A 16,829-nucleotide genomic window follows, 5' to 3' on the forward strand; every position below is an offset into this window, starting at 1 on the left:
TCAGCTCATGTGCCAGAAGAATCTCTTTCACATACATTTAGTATATGTGCAAGCTTCTTTGTCTCCATCGTTTGCGGAATCTGGAAGGCGTTGAAGGTGACACCCCATATTGGTAACAAAACATATTTGTCCTGCCGTAGGTTTCAAACTACATGAGAGTAGCTTTAGTGTCTCGGCATCAATGCAGGATATGCCATACATTGTGTCAAGGGCCAGTTTGTTGTCACATCCAGATGGGTCTGCTGCACTGCCTACTGTGACCTGATAATACCTGATGAACGAGTGACCTTCCCATGTTTGCTGAGCTGACAGAAGCTCATAAGGTTGGCCCGGTGCTGGTCATTTTGCAGAGAGTTCAAAAGACAAGTGAGGTATTCAGGTATTGAGGCTTGTAACAATGTGCGGGGCAAGTTTGACACCAGCCTCGGCTCTAATTGGAAGACAGTGCATTCTTGGGGTTATGTGGTCAGACTTCTTGCGATTGGGACTAATCCCAAACTGGAATTGCCTGCCTGTCTGCTGCCATTCTTGGCAACAGAAAAAGGAATAATAGCTTCAATTAACAATGCAATGATTTATTTTTGTGACATTTGTGTTCACACTTGCATGATTGACACTTTACAAGGAAAGTTAGAAACAGCAAGTTCCAAAAGTACAGTGCAGAAATTTGCAGTCCTGTTGAATAGTTAGCTTCTTAAAAGTTTATTATGATCTGTACATAATATACACATATTTACAATACAATATCACAGTATGAGTTGCACACGGACGGAATAAGTCTTCACTATGACAAGACCATGAAGGTGAACATCGCCACTCATACACACTAGGGTCTAAACCTTCCTCCTTCATTTGTCATGGACCATAATTACAACCAGGTTTTAAGCTAATTGTTTTTCAAGATAAAATGTCAAAAACCACGGCCAAAATAATTGTTAAAAACCCTCTGCCAGCAGTACACAATGGCAAGAAATATACAAGAAACATTCTCCTGTGTGAAACCTGAACTGATGCACATTTCATACACGTGCAGTGCATGGACAGAACTACATGACATTGATATACAGACTTTGAATGAAAGCTTAAATATTGTGAGTATCCTTCATAGTTCCATCAACCAAGTGATCCACTGACCTCAGAGACATGCACCATTTACCCTTGCATGAAGCACTTTGTCATCCAAAAGTCTCCTCGGAAGTAAGGAGTACCAAATGTAGCTAAAAGCACTCACTTCACCTTTTTCTACTAGTGAAGAATTTTAATGTGACTCGGACGATATTTGAACCCACAACATCCAGATCAGCAGTCCCAAACTCTATTCACTACACCACCATGCTTGCCCGAGGCCAAAAGGATGATCAGGTACAATGTGACTGACACCTTCACAAGGAGAGCCATCACGATATGTCCATGTGACTGATCAAATGAAATGAAACCTAACCGAAAAAGTTCCGAAACTATTTTTCTGTTTTTTTCCATTGGATAGGCAAGCTGAGAACAAGTGTCTAATGCATGAAGCACATCACTGATCAATTTAGACAGTGACGGGTTTCCGACTGCCGACATTCATGTACTCTGTGGCATACATCTGTGGCGACTTAAAAGCTGATGACGGACCAGGGGCTGAAAAAAACAAGGAGAGTAAAATGAATACAGTGAAATATAAGTGTGCTGATTTTCTGTGGCAACAGCCAATGATTTTGATTAAGAGATTTAGGCAAAATCTCTTACTTGTATTATCCTCTTATTAAAAAAAAGGTCAGGAAGTATTTGAAAGAGACTTACCAGGCAGTACCCAAGGAGTGTCAACTGGACAAAAATCGATTTGTTTCTGTTTCACATCTGATGGTCGTTGATATTTATCATTCTGTTCTGACTTCAGACCACTGCAAGGAAGGTAAGCATAACTTGATGAGAAAGCGTAAGTGTTAAAATCTGCAGTTGAGGACCTGGTACATACTGAATATGAGTTTTAGCATTACGCAACTGCATAGACTGATATACAAATACTATAATGCCAAGTTTCAACAAATTCTCAGAATCTTCTTCAATTCCTTACCTATGAGGGACGGGCACCATGCGATTGGGTAAACGCGGGATCTTTGTTCTTGTTTTAAACCAGGTAGGATCAATCATTGGTAAAGGTTCCCTGGGAACAGTGTCTTTTGGGAGATGACTGGAACAGAGAAGAACATTACTGGAGTTGTAAGTTTGCTGGCATTCTGTATTACCATGCCAGGTCTTTTAATTGCATACGTTTGGTTGCAGCTTCTATATTTTCACTAATACGGGTGCTCGTACTTTGGGTAAGTTTGCTGGCATTCTGTATTACCATGCCAGGCCTTTTAATTGCATAAGTTTGGTTGCAGCTTCTATATTTTCACTAACACGGGTGCTCTTACTTTGGGTAATTTGGGCACATTATTGTCTAGTGTAAACTTCTTTTTTTGCCCAGTCAAGCTTCACTTACTTTTCCTTCACACCAAATCCCCACGCCTTCGGGTACTCCTCACAATCCCAGTAGGTGGCAATGTCTTTCTTTGGGTATTTATTTAGCTCGTCCTTCTTGAAAGATCTATGGTCCTTGTGTGTCGTGCTAAGGTATGGGTCAAGTTCTGTGAGGAGCCCTTGGTCTCGCACGTAGAATGGACGACCCTTGAGTTTATCATTTTCGGTGGAGGGGATGATACTCTGAAAAGAGATCAAAACGTTAGATCCTTTTTGAAGAACATTCAGTATGTTGATCTACCTCCTCAGTTCCATTGCAGCAGTTTCAGCTCAAACTGTCCTCTTAATTTTTTCTTGGCAGCATGGTCCTCACTTAATTCCTTTCTTCTTCATATATAACCAACCAAGGTCTCGGAAGATTGCACTCAGTAGTTTATTTTAACAAATAATTATTGGGCATAGTGAACTTGCATACTCATTGTGTTGGGACACATGTTTGTATTGTAACTGATGAACTGTTGAGTTTCTTTATATATTTTTTATTGCCTGGTACGCTGCACAACCTGCTGGGATAAAATTTGCTATTTCAAGACTATTCTTCAGGCAGTAAGACTGGCGCTTCATTTACCTTTGATGGTCCATCATTGTGATGATTTTTGAGATGAAATGGTTGAGGACGGGGATCAAATTCATAATCATCTTTTATTCCTGAGCTTGCATTGAAATTGGCATGTGTTTCACTCGTTTGGTTGCCCATGGTCAGTGGTCTTCGCCATCCGCCATGGCCAAGCTGAAAAAGAGAGCCAAAATTACACTATTGACAAAAGGGCACTCATGAATAGGATTCTAAGAAATACCTGGCAATGGACTGATATAAAAGTTACAGTGCAACAAGGCAAAAATGTGTGTATGTGGGGGGGGGGGAGGGGGGTCACGGGTGCCAGCTCCCACAACTTATCTCCCAAATACCACATCTCAACTCTCACCTTTTCAATATGATCTTTCACATAGTTGACTTTCCAATGACCAGGTGCCTTCTTGTAGATATCATTTTTGTACGGCCCACCAAGAAACTTGGAATCATGGAAGTCTCCTGTGGTTGTTGGGTAGGCCTGATCTTTTGGGACTTCATCGGACTTGGCAATGTTTGGAGGCAAAGGATCACGAATCACCGACTGAAAGGGTATAAAGAAAGTGAAGGAGATTAAATTAGATAAAAAAACAGGTGAAACTTGGTTAAATATTCTTTCACGACATGCACTAATGATAAAATAAATTAGGCCTAGCCTACTGGACCTGGGGTACTGGCACTACTGCTATTTATACTATGTCTATACTGCTGAAACGATTTCGCAGAAACCTTTCAGTTTCACAAATGTAATGCACGACAACCAAGCCAAAGGACAAGGTCAGAACGGTCACATGGCACATCAGTCAATACTCGAGTCCAATGCCATAGACGGTCCAATCCATAGCCGCCGCATACTATTATATTTATAACTAGGCCCCCCTAGCCTAGGCTATAGTATTTAGTAATTATTGCCCAGCATTTTATTGAATAATCTGAAAACTGAGTCTGAGACTGAGACTGTGACCAGTGGCAGTGACAGTGTAAGAGGCGAGAATCGCCGAGATTGTGCAGACTGGTCTAGTATAGAGACATGGCCATGGGATTTAAAAGCTAGGCTACAGTGCATTGAGTGCATATGAGTGCACATGACATCACCTCATACATGCAGATGCACGTCAGACGTCAGATGCACGTTTCTTTCGTTCAATTTACAGCAAAATTACACAACCTAAACACAATATTTCACGTTATACAGCTACATTAATCGTACCTGAAATGTTGAATCAGGGAAATAATATCCTGGGCGGTAGTGGTGGCCCACACCAGTGCTTGTTTGGTGCCAATCTTGGCGATGTTCTTGTTTCCCAGCCAGCGCCATTTTGTTGTTGTGTTGTCATGGAATCGTGGTCGAGTTGTAGACCAATAGGTCTCATTAGGGAGTTTTTGTATTCATGCGCGGTCAACCCCTAACCGTAGTTCCTAAAAAATCATTGATTACTTGGTCCTCACAGTATGCTAGTGTTGATTTAGCAGTTGTTATGGCAAAAACATGTTTTTTTAGAGTTTCTAAAACCTCGAGCACTACTCAATAGGCGGCTAACAAGAAACTATGCATTTTACTGTTGTTGTCGACGTATGTGTACACTGAATGTGGAATGTGCGTCGGCCTCGTGTTGAAATGGTTTATGCCTGTTTCGCCTATTCCTGTTTCGCCTACAAAATTCCTGTTTCGCCTATTCCTGATTCGCCTATTCCTGTTCCGCCTATTCCTGTTCCGCCTATTCCTTTTTCGCCTATTTCCTGTTTGGCCTATTTCCTGTTTGGCCTATTTCCTGTTTGGCCTATTCCTGTTTCGCCTACTTTCCAGTACCCCTACAATAAATCGACTCTCCCACGGGGAACCTTAGGGATGCATGTCCATTTCATGGGGAAAATGTGAGGGGACAATTGGATGATGTTAACGATGTGATGACAATTTGACTAACCAAATGCCATCAACTTTGTTAACAAACCATGCCATGACCGTTTTGAAAGAGTCACCTTGAAAGCGGGGACAGTCCGGGACTTATTTGACCATAGAACCATGACCATAGGACCACACTGACACACAGTAAAAACTAATAGATTAAGTAGAGTAAAGCAGTCGTTTATTTTATGAAAACTGAATTCATGAGTTTTTGATAAAAATACATAATATTGTACATTCTCATAATTATTTGATCAAAATCAGCTGTAAAACCCATGTCATAATATACATGTAGGTACAGCACATATAAAGTCAAACAAGGTGGAAAATACATATCATGATTTTATGTCAGACAAGGTAACTGATGGCATCAACGTAACTCATTATGTCCCTCTCTCCATTGACGTATTGTTCTTTGAGGCGTAACATGCGTTCGTCAATGCGTACATATGTGGCTCTCCTCGGGTTTGGTCGGTAAGGGACGGTTCATATTCCTACGTCTGTAGGGAGGTTAGTAATACATTTGAATAGGCGAAACAGGAATAGGCTAAACAGGAATTAGGCGAAACAGGAATAGGCAAAACAGGAATTAGGCGAAACAGGAATAGGTGAAACAGGAATTAGGCGAAACAGGAATTAGGCGAAACAGGAATAGGCAAAACAGGAATAGGCGAAACAGGAATAGGCGAAACAGGAATACACCGTTGAAATGCCGTCCAGTGCCAGTTGGTATGTTTTTCGCTGAAGCAACTGTCTTTCACGGGAGAATGGTCACTATAAGAATCATTAAGGAAGAAATGTATAATATTTGGGCTTTTCCGTGATTGTCCGGCCAAATTGGCAATATAGCCATTTGGGATGATGACAGAGCTATGCGACGCTTATGATTTATTTAAAGAAATAAAATGCCCGATTTAACATCCTGCAGAATCAAGGGAATCGGGCGTTTCCAGTGATATACAACACAAATGGGTTGTCTTCATGCAATCACTTTGGAAACGCATTTTAAAATAGATGTTACGTCCTGTTAATGGGGCACGTCATCATCGCGTGCATTCGGGAAAAACTCCCTAATGAGACCAATACTTCGTCCCCAAAAGGGACGAAGTGCGAGCAAACTCGCCCCAGTGCCGAAATTGACCGAAATCAGCGCCTCTAGTGTCAAGATTGGAAGTGCGAGGTGGCTATTGCGAAAATGATTGGTTGACGAAACAATGGTCTGATTGGTTGGCTAGCCTTGTGACGTCAACCTATTTTTTTTACACCGAGGTCTCGTTAGGGAGTTTTTCCCGAATGTACTCGATGGTGACGTGCCCTGTCTGCTGGCAGTGGTAAACTAAAGCGCTGGATTTCATCTACGATCAGGCCAATTCAAAAGAACCTTGTTCAGTAAATAACGAATAACGACCCAGAAATGAACAAAGCCGTCATGATGTGCTTTAAAGCTGAACCGTCTATCACACGCGCGCCCAAGAAATGAACAAAACCGTCATGATGTGCTTTAAAGCTGAACCGTTTATCACACGCTGGCAGATGCACGATGCGCTGGGGCTTTACACAAATAAGAGAAAAATATTCAAGCTGGACATGCCGCTAGTAGTTCGGCTTCAAGATAGAAGGCTATACGAAGGCTATACGATCAAATCTTTCTTTCCATAATAGATATATCGAAACATTTCTCCCATAGTTGTGTTGATTGCCTTTATGTCTTCCGGGTTGTGATCAACATTATGAAATCGGTACCAAAGATGGACGGCATAGTTCTGGCTCCAATCATAAATAGTGCCATTGTTGTACAGCCATTTTATTTCCCTCCAATTCGGCCGATGGAGTGTCTTAGCCTCGGTATGGATCAAGGATGGATATTTCGTGGCCAATTGCGCAGGTAGAATCACGGAATGAATCGCCCATTCCCAATCCTTAAAACTCCTATACTCGTTGTGCCAGATTTCTAAAAACTTAGCATGGGGACGTGATATAATGATACCATTGCATAAACCATTGGCCGCACCGGCTCCCGTTTCGTAGCCCATAGTGGTGTTATATTTAAGCAAAGGATCGAATGATTTCAACACGATGACGTCAAGATCGGTGTAAATCCCGCCATAGTTCATGACGGCCTCCAAGCGCACGATATCAGACTTGTGTTCTGCCACCTTGATAGGTTTTCCGAAGATTTCAGTTGGTCCCTTTCGGTATTTCATCTCAATCACTGGGACCTTTTCCTTGATTTGTCTCCACCATTCTCCCACCGGGACCCTCTCATGCCAAAACATCACCTTGGTTGGTTGGATGTGTTTGTAAGCACTCAACATGCTGATGAAATGATGGAATCGGAAAGTGTTTTTTTTCGTGGGATCACTGTACCACGTGAAATGGACGATCTTAGGGACTACGCTATCTACGTAAGGAGCTGGGGGTACTTTTGAAGACTGGCTGGGAATAGGTTTTGGAGCAACAGCCTTCGCTAAAGGTTTCTGCGTTTTCCTTATTGCCTCTTTTCTCGTCTCCCCGAGCGTAGTTTCTCTAAAACTACCGCTTCCAGTTTCCCACACCGTTACCGAGTCCACCATTCCGCCAGCGCTTGCAGCCACATGTTTCACATGAGGACTTTTCGTTACAATCGAAGTGTTCCGATTGTTGATGAGTACGTATAAATCGTTATTTGATTTCCGTCGCATGGTGTGGCCTCCATACTGGAACAATAGTAACCCAATCGACATGCCAGCCAAGGCGGCCACCAGTAGCTTCAGGTACACTGTCTTTGACTTCATCATGATAACCTGGGAGGACAACCTGGGGAGAGACAGAGAGAGGGAGATGTATTTTGTAAGCCACCACAACGTCACTTGAGAAGAGTCGTCATATACACCACTGGCATTGCCGTGCCGCCTCGGACTTGAAGATGAGATTTTCGAACTGCTATAGTAAATCATTTCTGCTGCATGTTGAAGTCATTCAACCGGCTCGTCGTACCTGTGTACCCACGTTGACCTGATTTCTTGGGAATACCACAAATTTGGTATAATTGTCAATTTGGAAGCGTTTCTGATTGAATTTGAATATTTAATCAAATGGTGGATTCTCTGAGAAGCCGAGATCAACGAGCCTGTCTCGAATTTCCAATAATATAACATTATCCATGTTTATTATTGCGTACGTGCAAGTAAAAATTGTGCAGAATAGTTAAAGTTGTGAATGAGTTGGTACACCAGGCTCTCTGAGGAGCACGAGATGTGGGTCTTTGTTTTTATACATGTAGGCCTGGGTATAGAAAGATTGGGTGTTGTGGTGGTTTACATGCTTCCCGAAATTGGTGGCTTGCATTGGAACTTGTCCGTCATCAAAGGCATTCAAGTGTGTTGGTCAACCATGACTATCTCCTTTGTCCCTCGACCATAAGGCCCAGTTTCCCCTTATGACATCACTATTTCGGACACTCAGCGCCCCATTTCTGGAAAGGTGTATAGAGTGGCAACAACTCAATTGAACTTACCAATAGGCCTACCTTCGATATTCTCCTGGGTGCAGAGCCCTTTCTGTTAACCGCAGAGATATGGGGTTAGTTTCGATCCAGTGTTGTGTCAAGTCTCCACACTACCAGGACATCACGTTGTTGTTGTACGGCTTAGATTATTGTCACAAAATTATTCACTGTAGAAAATGGCCCTCGGCTGAAAGTTCCTGTTCAAATAATCCAAAGTGTATACACTAAACCGATTTAATTCTCTGTGAGGCCGCTATGCCACAGCATACCGAGCAGCATGCAGTGATTACAAGTAAGCTTGAGGATCGGATGTTCTATTCATATCCAGCGGTATTGCCTCGTTGCTTCCGGGACGCGTGTTGTAGCAATGCGGTCAATACATTGAGGGACAAGATGTGATTTCTCGCACCGATCGATCACAGTTGTGTTTCCATACGAGGGGAAAAACTCAAAAATTTTATCGGGCCAATCCAAGTTGCGGTCTCGGGCCCAAGGCCGAAGGTCTTCTCCACGACCTCTATTACATGTACTGCTGAACAATGGTTTCCATGGCCACATAGATACACTAATAAGAGCATGCAATATTTCTGATGTAATTGATATAAATGTTGTATTCAAATTAGGAGTTAGCATGCAAGTGCATTGGCCTAATCGATTATTGATATAATACAGTACGTGTTCCGGGATCATGACCGTATAACTGTATGACCCCAGTTGCTTTCATTTTAGCACGGTCATTGGTCATAACCACCAGGCTCCGCCCTGATCCGCACTACAGGCTCCCCAGTTTTAAGCAGCCGCGGCATGTGTTCATTTTCTTCCCTCAGCCGGGCCGCGAGTTGTTTTTTTACTGGTATGGGTTCGTACCATTGTGTACATTGACAGTCAATCAGAGCTCAGTAACTTCACCTGACGTCATCAAGTAAGAAACGCACGTGTTGTTAGTCAGTAAACAAGATCAGCGATGCACATTGACAATTGGTGCGAGTTCGAATCTCGGAAGGACCAAAACATTATGCACTTTTGTTTTTATTGCTTTTTTTGATTTACTTAATTATTTTAATAATGAATTAAATGTACACAATGGTATGAACCTACCTGTAAAAAAAAAACTCGCCGCCGGTGCGTCCTCCAAGCTGATATATCCGTACGACACTCGTCTTCTCTGGTGCTGCCATCTGAGCTAAGAAAATGAAACTAGGCAATTACTAAAAATTAAAAATATCGCCCGTTTTTAGGGCGGGGGACGATTTACAGCTGGAACCCCTGAACCAGCTCCCTCAGATCCGTCATTCATCAAGTCAAAGTAAGCATGAACCTGGTTTAATATGTGGTTTATCTTATTAATACACTACCTAACGAGTCCCTTATATACTGTGCAAATTCTCTCGGCATTACATCCATGGTGTTAACCCCACTTACGTAGCAGGTGCGTTGCAGGTCAATTGTCTATGCTGCCACCTCTTAGTGAGGACAGAGGACAATAACTAGTCCCGGCAGCGAGTTGTTTTTTACAGGTCTAGGTTCGTACCATTGTGTACATTTAATTTATTATGAAAATAATTAAGTAAATGAAAAAACCAATAAAAACAAAAAGAGCATAATCTTTTGGGTCCTTCCGAGATTCGAACTCGCACCAATTGTCAAGGTGCATCGCTGATCTTGTTTACTGACTAACAACACGTGCGTTTCTTACTTGATGACGTCAAGCGAAGTTACTGAGCTGTGATTGGCTGTCAATGTCCACAATGGTACGAACCTACCTGTAAAAAAACCTCGCCACCCGGAACCTCCGCCAGCTGGTTATCGATTCCCGCGTAAATTTGGCGGGAATCGGGCATGTGGCAATTTTGGCCGCGCCCACCAACCTCTGATTGGTCGAGCCCGAAGTTAGAGCACGTGATCAGAGTTACTACAGCGCACTTTTTGAACCCGTTTTTCGTAGTAAAATATTGCGCTCATTTATATAAAAGTCAATTTTGTTGCCAAAAGTATCAAAACTAACCCACAGCAACTGCATCAGCAGGTATGTAATCGTCCGTAGCATCATCAGGACAGTTGTATTTATCTTTTTATCTGATTTATCTCGATAACTTGCTGACAGTGACAAGGGCCTTATCACTCTTTTTAGTATGGCGACATTGTCAGTAATGTCACTCTCCAAAACACGAAGAAAGGAATCTGATGCCAGATGGCGAGCAGGGATCGCTAGTTGTTTTGAAATCCTTCGAAATATTTTTCCAAATGGGAAGCTGCACCCGAAGCGAAAGATATCTAAAGTAAGTGTTAGGTAAAACATTATAACAACACCCTCCCTATCCTGCAATCCTTGTCAATCGGTCACCTGGCTGTGTAGGCCTATACTGGTATACACACTTACACAGCCATAGCCAACATTTTTGGTCATAGAATCATTCATTGATTGGGTCATATGGTAGTATCTATGACGAAGGGTGATCAGCATTCCTTGAAAACACAATATTTTGTAAACTCCTTCTCTTCCTGCAACTTCTTATCAAAGGTAAAGCTGAAGATGTATAGACTCTTGATTTTTGTTTCAGGCCCTAATCCTAAGAGAGACAGGCAACCATATCAGCTTTCTAGAAAAAGTTATTGATATCCTTCTAACAGAAATAGGTTAGTTGTGAAAATAATGAGACACTCTCTTGTATTGGTGATCATTAGTTTACGAATTTTAAGATTTGACAGGAAAAACAATACAAACCCAAATGCACTTTTTTCCTCTCATTCAACTTAAATTCCAATCTGAGAACCATGATGGTCTCCTAGTGATAGTTCACTGATAGTGTTGTCCCCTTTCATGCTCCCTGATTCCGTCTTTACTCCTTGCAGCAACCACCAGCGACCCATCTTTTGCAAATTTGAAACTGCTCAGCCTCATGAAAATCCGGGAGGAATTCTTGGAGAATCATATGAAGGGAGATTCAAGGTTATAAATATTCTGCTACTTATTATTTTGCATTGGCTCTTGACTCTGCTGTTGAGTATTTGTCGACTCCTATAAATATTCAGGCTGAAATGGTGGAAAGATGTCAAAACCGGGTACCCTGGTCAGATCTGTGAGGTGAAAACATTGCGAGTGACCAGGAGTCGGTCTGAAAAACACACACTACATTTGGAGTGAGCCAGTGTTGGCATCTTTGGCATAGTGACTTTGAAGTAGGCGAACGAGAATGGGTCAGTCACAATCAATTCATGTTCATAGCTTGCCAAGGTGTCTTGGAATTTTAAATCTCTCCTCTAAGGATGTGACAAGAAATAAAGCTACTGACCCAGGGTCACAAGTGACATGTGTTGGCTACCAAAACTGCAGTCATAGAATTTATCAGCCCAACACATTTTCACTAGGAAGGGGTCTTATCATATTGCTATAATATTCATTGTGTCCTATAATACAAAGTTGCATTTTCAGAATGTCTGTCAGTCAACCGAAGCAAAAATTAGCTGGAGGGAAAATTCAGAAGAAAGATGGGCAGAGTTCCAAGTAAGGCAACACAGATTGTGGTCTCAGATATAGTAATTACTATGTACAGTAGCTGTAGAACCTTTTTATCATCATAGGACATTCCCTGGACCATAATTGCTGTCATTGTCATTAAGAGAGGTGTCCTCAACTAATAACTGAGGCATTAATGAAATACTAAGACTACGCCAATATTACTATGATGTATATTTCTTCAAATACTTGTTTCAGGAAAGCAGGGAAACACAAACGTTTGAACCCAAGATTGTCCAGCTTCCAGACAGACCTTGCCCTAGCTGTGTGTGTTCGAGAGACGGAATTGCGGGATTCCCTGAATGGGTCCAATCGTGATGTTCTGGCAATAAGAAAGAACAGTGCTCAGAACACAGAACTTCAACTTAATAATTCCTGGAAAAATTCCTGGAATTTTGGTAAAACTGCCAATTTAGGTAAGTGCTTGAACTCAAGTTATCTGTGCAATACTACAAACTCCTTATTTGACCTAGCTCATGGCAATAAATATCATTGGTTTGTAAATTATCTCTGATACACTGCATTCATAATTTTCAAGAACTTTCAGGAAAGGGTAACAAGGCGAACTTTTCTACTGTCCCATTCTCTGATGAGACGAGTACCCCAATGAAGCAGTTGACCAGTCTCGGTGTGCCTGGTATCCTACCCTTTACCCTCAGCCCCATTGAATATGATGGGGAGGACTATGGTCTGCCACCGCCAACACCCAATACGCCACAGGAGGGAGGCGTCTTCAGCTTCAACTTCAATGATGTAAGTCGAAGGCCATTGTCGCAGCAAAAACACTTTTGGGAATTTTTCACCAAACCTATAAAAAGTTACAAATTTTTAGTGTGATGTCTTCACCATGGTTGTCCGTGACTTTACTGGAGAACTCTGGAACAACCTCAACATCAAGGCAAACCTTCAGAACTCAAGGCAAACCTTCAGAATTTTGTGTAGCAAAGTAGCATTACACCAACATGAATCGAGTTTGGCCCCCATATTTCTGTTTTAGACAATCCCAAGTCCATCTGGCCCGACACCTATCAAACTGTTGCACCCAGCTACCATCCCAGGACCCTCCACGATTCCTGGCAGTGGATCTGAGACTGAGAGTGCAACTGACACCCCACATTACAAGGTTAGTTATATCGATGTAATGTTGTGTCTTGTCTATCAGTAGATAAATTTCATGGATTTTGTTGTGGCATTTTCATTTCCTCGAAATGAACAGATGCCAATGACAGCAGGGAAAGTTTTTCATTTAGTTCAGTGCACTATTCACAGATGGAACTATGGAAGTAATTTGCCAGCTGTCTCGGCAAGTGATGCCTCTGCCAATTTTCCAATGTAATTGCTAAAATGACCCTCAGTGTTTTTCTTCTCAGTATGGTAACAATTCTCAGATGGAGAATTTGGATGGAGCCGAAAAAAGCCTTTTTTGCGAGGAGAAATTTGAAAACATCGACTTTGATGATGAGATGGAGCGTGATGAAAGGTAATGGGCTGCTGGGTGATAGTCGTCAGACCGTAATCCTACACAAGGCACAGAACTCAATGGGGTCCAGCAATTGGAAATTATCCTATATTCTTAATTGATACATTTGGGATTTTCAAACATAAAAAGTGGAAATTAGCTCGATAGCGATAATGTGCTTTTAAGTAAGAGTCCAGAAATCCTGAAAATGTTGTGTCTTTCAGCCCATTCCGCCTTATTGCCAGGCCGAGTGCTCGCCCTCACACTAATGCAGCAGCTCCAAGGCCATATACTCCACCCAATGCCACACCACCCATGAAGAGGTCATTTGACATGATGCAGGAAAGGAGACCACCGCCAAAATGTCGTAGGAAGTTGGAGGCGTAAGTTATCATTTACTTTTTGAGGGTTACCGGTTCATTTGATAAATTGATCAGGATAGATTAAATGCAGGGTCAGCAAAAGGGCCCACCAATACATGGGAATGGCTGTTGGTGAAATCCCCCTCTTTGGCCAAACACCCTTGGTATAATATAATGGGCTGTAACAACCTTGTCCAAGTATAGGAAGAATAAAAAGGGTCGGATCGTTGAGTCAGGTGTGAGTTTGATTTGATTTGATTTCTTTCACAGGAGCTTCCCTGAGCCAACAGAGCAGGAAAATGAAAATAAACTCAGTGAAGGCAATGACTTTGATGGGTAAGCATAGATTCTTCTGTCCAGTTATATGAACAGATTCATTCCAACTCATTGTTCACAGGTAGGTAAAAAGGTATGGTACTGAGCAATAAGCTTTTATCAGTAAGTGGTTGCCAGTGGTTGTCAAATTTAGACTGATGAAATTTTTCAGAAAGTAGCTTTCTGTTAATTGCGCTTTCAATTCAACTATTGCAGTGCCAATAAAACTAACTGAATACAATCAGTGGATAAGTTTGACTCTAACGTAAACCTGCATCACGTGATATTTTTCATATTGCAGATTCCTTGTGTTCTACAAGCAGCTAGTTGGTCAGTTGGAAAAATACCTCACGTCAGATGAGGTCAAGTCAAAAGCGACATTTTCCATGATCTCCAGGATGTGGAAGATGCTGCCGGCTGATCAGAAAAACACTGTTATCGCCATGGCGATGATGGACGAGTTAATTGCCGGGAATGAGAGCCTCGATGAAGATTTGAAGGATCTTGCGGTTGTTCCTATCGACCCTAGCCCCCATAAGGCAGAAGGTATGTGTCAGGTATTCTCTTTGGTATGCAAAAATGCACATCCCGTTCCTTTGATTTTCCAATTTGCTCTGACAATTGGTGGTTTCACCCAAATCCTCATGTGAACATACTCATGATACTTTGCATGTCATATTACCCAAACTTCTATCAGCCAAAGTACTGCTCAAAAGGCACTGAACATGTTACCCTTCCCTAAGGATCTGACAATTCCATGATATATGAGTATCAGAAGTATATTCTTTGGTCCCTTTAAAAGTTTAATCTGTCTGTATTCCAGCTGCCAGTTTGGACTTGGATGATTTCTATGCTAAGGCAATGCAGGAGGTCCTCTGTATGGATATGCAGCAGGTCCCAGATGTACCCGTTCCTCTGGGATCTGATGATTACACAGACATCTTCAATAAAGTCCCTACTGCAAACATCAACCAAGAATGCCATGTAAGAAATCTATTCATTTTTATAACTGGAGCAAATTTTCGACTCCACTTTTTTACTTGCAGTGCCGCCCCTTTAAACAATTTTTAAGGATATCTTTCCCTAAAATTAAAAAATTAAAATATATCTCTCTCTCCATTTCAAGGTCTCCTCAGAGATGGCGCTTGCTACAGCGGAATGCTTTGAGGAGTCGAATGAGTCTCAGGGATCTAATAACAGCGGTAGCTTTGTTCCAAACTTCACCAACCTGAAAGTGGAGCCCACATTGGATGGCCTAGACCTGGTAAGTTTCAAACATAAAGTCTTCACTTACATCAAAATTTGTAGGACATAAATTTTTCGTTTCATACATGTATATCATCATTCAAAGGGATGATACTTTGGGCTTGATAAACCTTTAAACCTTTAGCCGAGAGGCACATCACAAAGACTTGGAAAGTGTTTTTGCTTTCCTAATGTCTTTTTATACTTTTTTCAGGGAATCAAACGTGATCTGTTAACTGCTGTTGGTCTGTACAGCAAGCACCAGCACAGTGACGGCATGTGGGCAGACGTCGCCCTCGACAAGATGATGGAATCGGACTAGAACCACAATCTTAATTTCAGAAAAAGGATATCTTTTCCGACAGGACGGATCGACTGGGCCTTACAATAAATTTATCATTAGAATACCTGATGAGGACACTGAATCATCTTTTTAAGGTCAATCTTTGCACCTTGCACAAGATGAGACGTGATGTCTATGTTCCAGTTTGGTTGTTTGAATATCATGTCTCTTTTGTGGTTAAAAGAGCACGATCTTTATGAGGGGCAGATTTCCAGGAAGTCACAGAAAGGAACAATAGCCTATGATCATTATTTGATAAAACCGTGACAACGGAACATGATACGATTGTTGTTATATCAGATTGTGTTGAAATCATGCTCTAGTTTATGGGGTGTCACTCAGATCTTTTAAGTCCCAAATATGTTCATTGTACTAAGACTTTGATGTCTTCAACATGAAGAATTAGCTTCCATACTTGCTGAGGATCATGTTAATTGAAGCAGGTCATCATGAAACTTAGCGAGCTGACCTTGCGTCCGAAGGGCCTGGGAGTTGGGAGAATGAAAAGTGCATCATGATAACCTCAACCTCCACACCAAAACCTTACTATGCATTTCCTTTAACCCCCCAAAGCAACAAAATTTCACAAAAATTTTAAGGGTTACATTTGAGGGCTGAGGCTTCTCAAGGTTAGTTGTTGTACTTACACGACTTATGTCAACAAATCAATTGTGACGTTGTTAAATTACATGTAAGAGCATGTATGGTTTATTATCAATTATTCTTTAAATCATTTGCAATCAGTAAAAATTAACTCTTTTTTGTTTTCTGACTTGTTGAGGGCTGAGTTGCTGAATATTTTTGAAATAGTTTTGATGTTAATAAGACTATTTTGTTTATGCTATTCAAAATCTGAATGAAAAATAACCTTATTTTGCTACATGGTGGGCAAGCCTGTCTGACAATGACATTTTAACATATGATTTTTCAACTAGACTGAATAGGCTATACGAAATTTGCCACCAGTAAAAATATCAGGGACAGCCTGTTTCCTTCCTCTCCCCACCCATGATGATATCATCACACACCTCATTGCTCATAGACCATGTATGCATGCATCTATTTCTGATTGCAGTATTGATGCGCTAGAACCTCCCTAAAAGGACGCTATCACTG

At 41.6% G+C, this 16,829-nt stretch overlaps 2 protein-coding genes across 3 annotated transcripts; both read right to left on the bottom strand.

Annotated features, from left to right (window-relative positions):
• Nucleotides 1-574: 574 nt before the first annotated feature.
• On the bottom strand, nucleotides 575-4,511 carry LOC135492263 (stabilizer of axonemal microtubules 3-like). The gene is made up of 7 exons (XM_064778614.1): nucleotides 4,290-4,511; nucleotides 3,435-3,623; nucleotides 3,077-3,238; nucleotides 2,471-2,691; nucleotides 2,060-2,176; nucleotides 1,786-1,886; nucleotides 575-1,623 (listed from the first exon to the last, which is right to left on the bottom strand). The coding sequence occupies exons 1-7, from the start codon at nucleotides 4,395-4,397 to the stop codon at nucleotides 1,535-1,537; spliced, it is 987 nt and encodes a 328-aa protein (XP_064634684.1). The 5' UTR covers nucleotides 4,398-4,511; the 3' UTR covers nucleotides 575-1,534.
• A 2,028-nt stretch (nucleotides 4,512-6,539) lies between these two features.
• LOC135492763 (uncharacterized) lies at nucleotides 6,540-8,947 on the bottom strand. Of its 2 annotated transcripts, none has more exons than XM_064779400.1 (2): nucleotides 8,494-8,947; nucleotides 6,540-7,781 (listed from the first exon to the last, which is right to left on the bottom strand). In XM_064779400.1, exon 2 carries the CDS (start codon nucleotides 7,760-7,762, stop codon nucleotides 6,617-6,619), a length of 1,146 nt encoding a protein of 381 aa, XP_064635470.1. In that variant the 5' UTR covers nucleotides 7,763-7,781; nucleotides 8,494-8,947; the 3' UTR covers nucleotides 6,540-6,616. The 2 variants fall into 2 exon arrangements, with proteins under 2 accessions (XP_064635470.1, XP_064635469.1); XM_064779399.1 differs by having other exon boundaries at nucleotides 8,482-8,947.
• Between the last annotated feature and the right edge of the window lie 7,882 nt (nucleotides 8,948-16,829).

Source organism: Lineus longissimus, chromosome 8, assembly GCF_910592395.1.
Source record: "Lineus longissimus chromosome 8, tnLinLong1.2, whole genome shotgun sequence".
Taxonomy (NCBI): Eukaryota; Metazoa; Nemertea; class Pilidiophora; order Heteronemertea; family Lineidae; genus Lineus; species Lineus longissimus.

Excerpts from the sequence above, each read along its gene's own strand:
- LOC135492763 (XM_064779400.1), bottom strand. The coding sequence starts at position 7,762 with ATGATGAAGTCAAAGACAGTGTACCTGAAGCTACTGGTGGCCGCCTTG.
- LOC135492263 (XM_064778614.1), bottom strand. The coding sequence starts at position 4,397 with ATGGCGCTGGCTGGGAAACAAGAACATCGCCAAGATTGGCACCAAACA. Across the intron at positions 1,887-2,059 it reads ATGGTGCCCGTCCCTCATAG|TGGTCTGAAGTCAGAACAGA; the intron begins GTAAGGAATTGA and ends CCTTCCTTGCAG. Across the intron at positions 1,624-1,785 it reads CACTCCTTGGGTACTGCCTG|CCCCTGGTCCGTCATCAGCT; the intron begins GTAAGTCTCTTT and ends TGTTTTTTTCAG.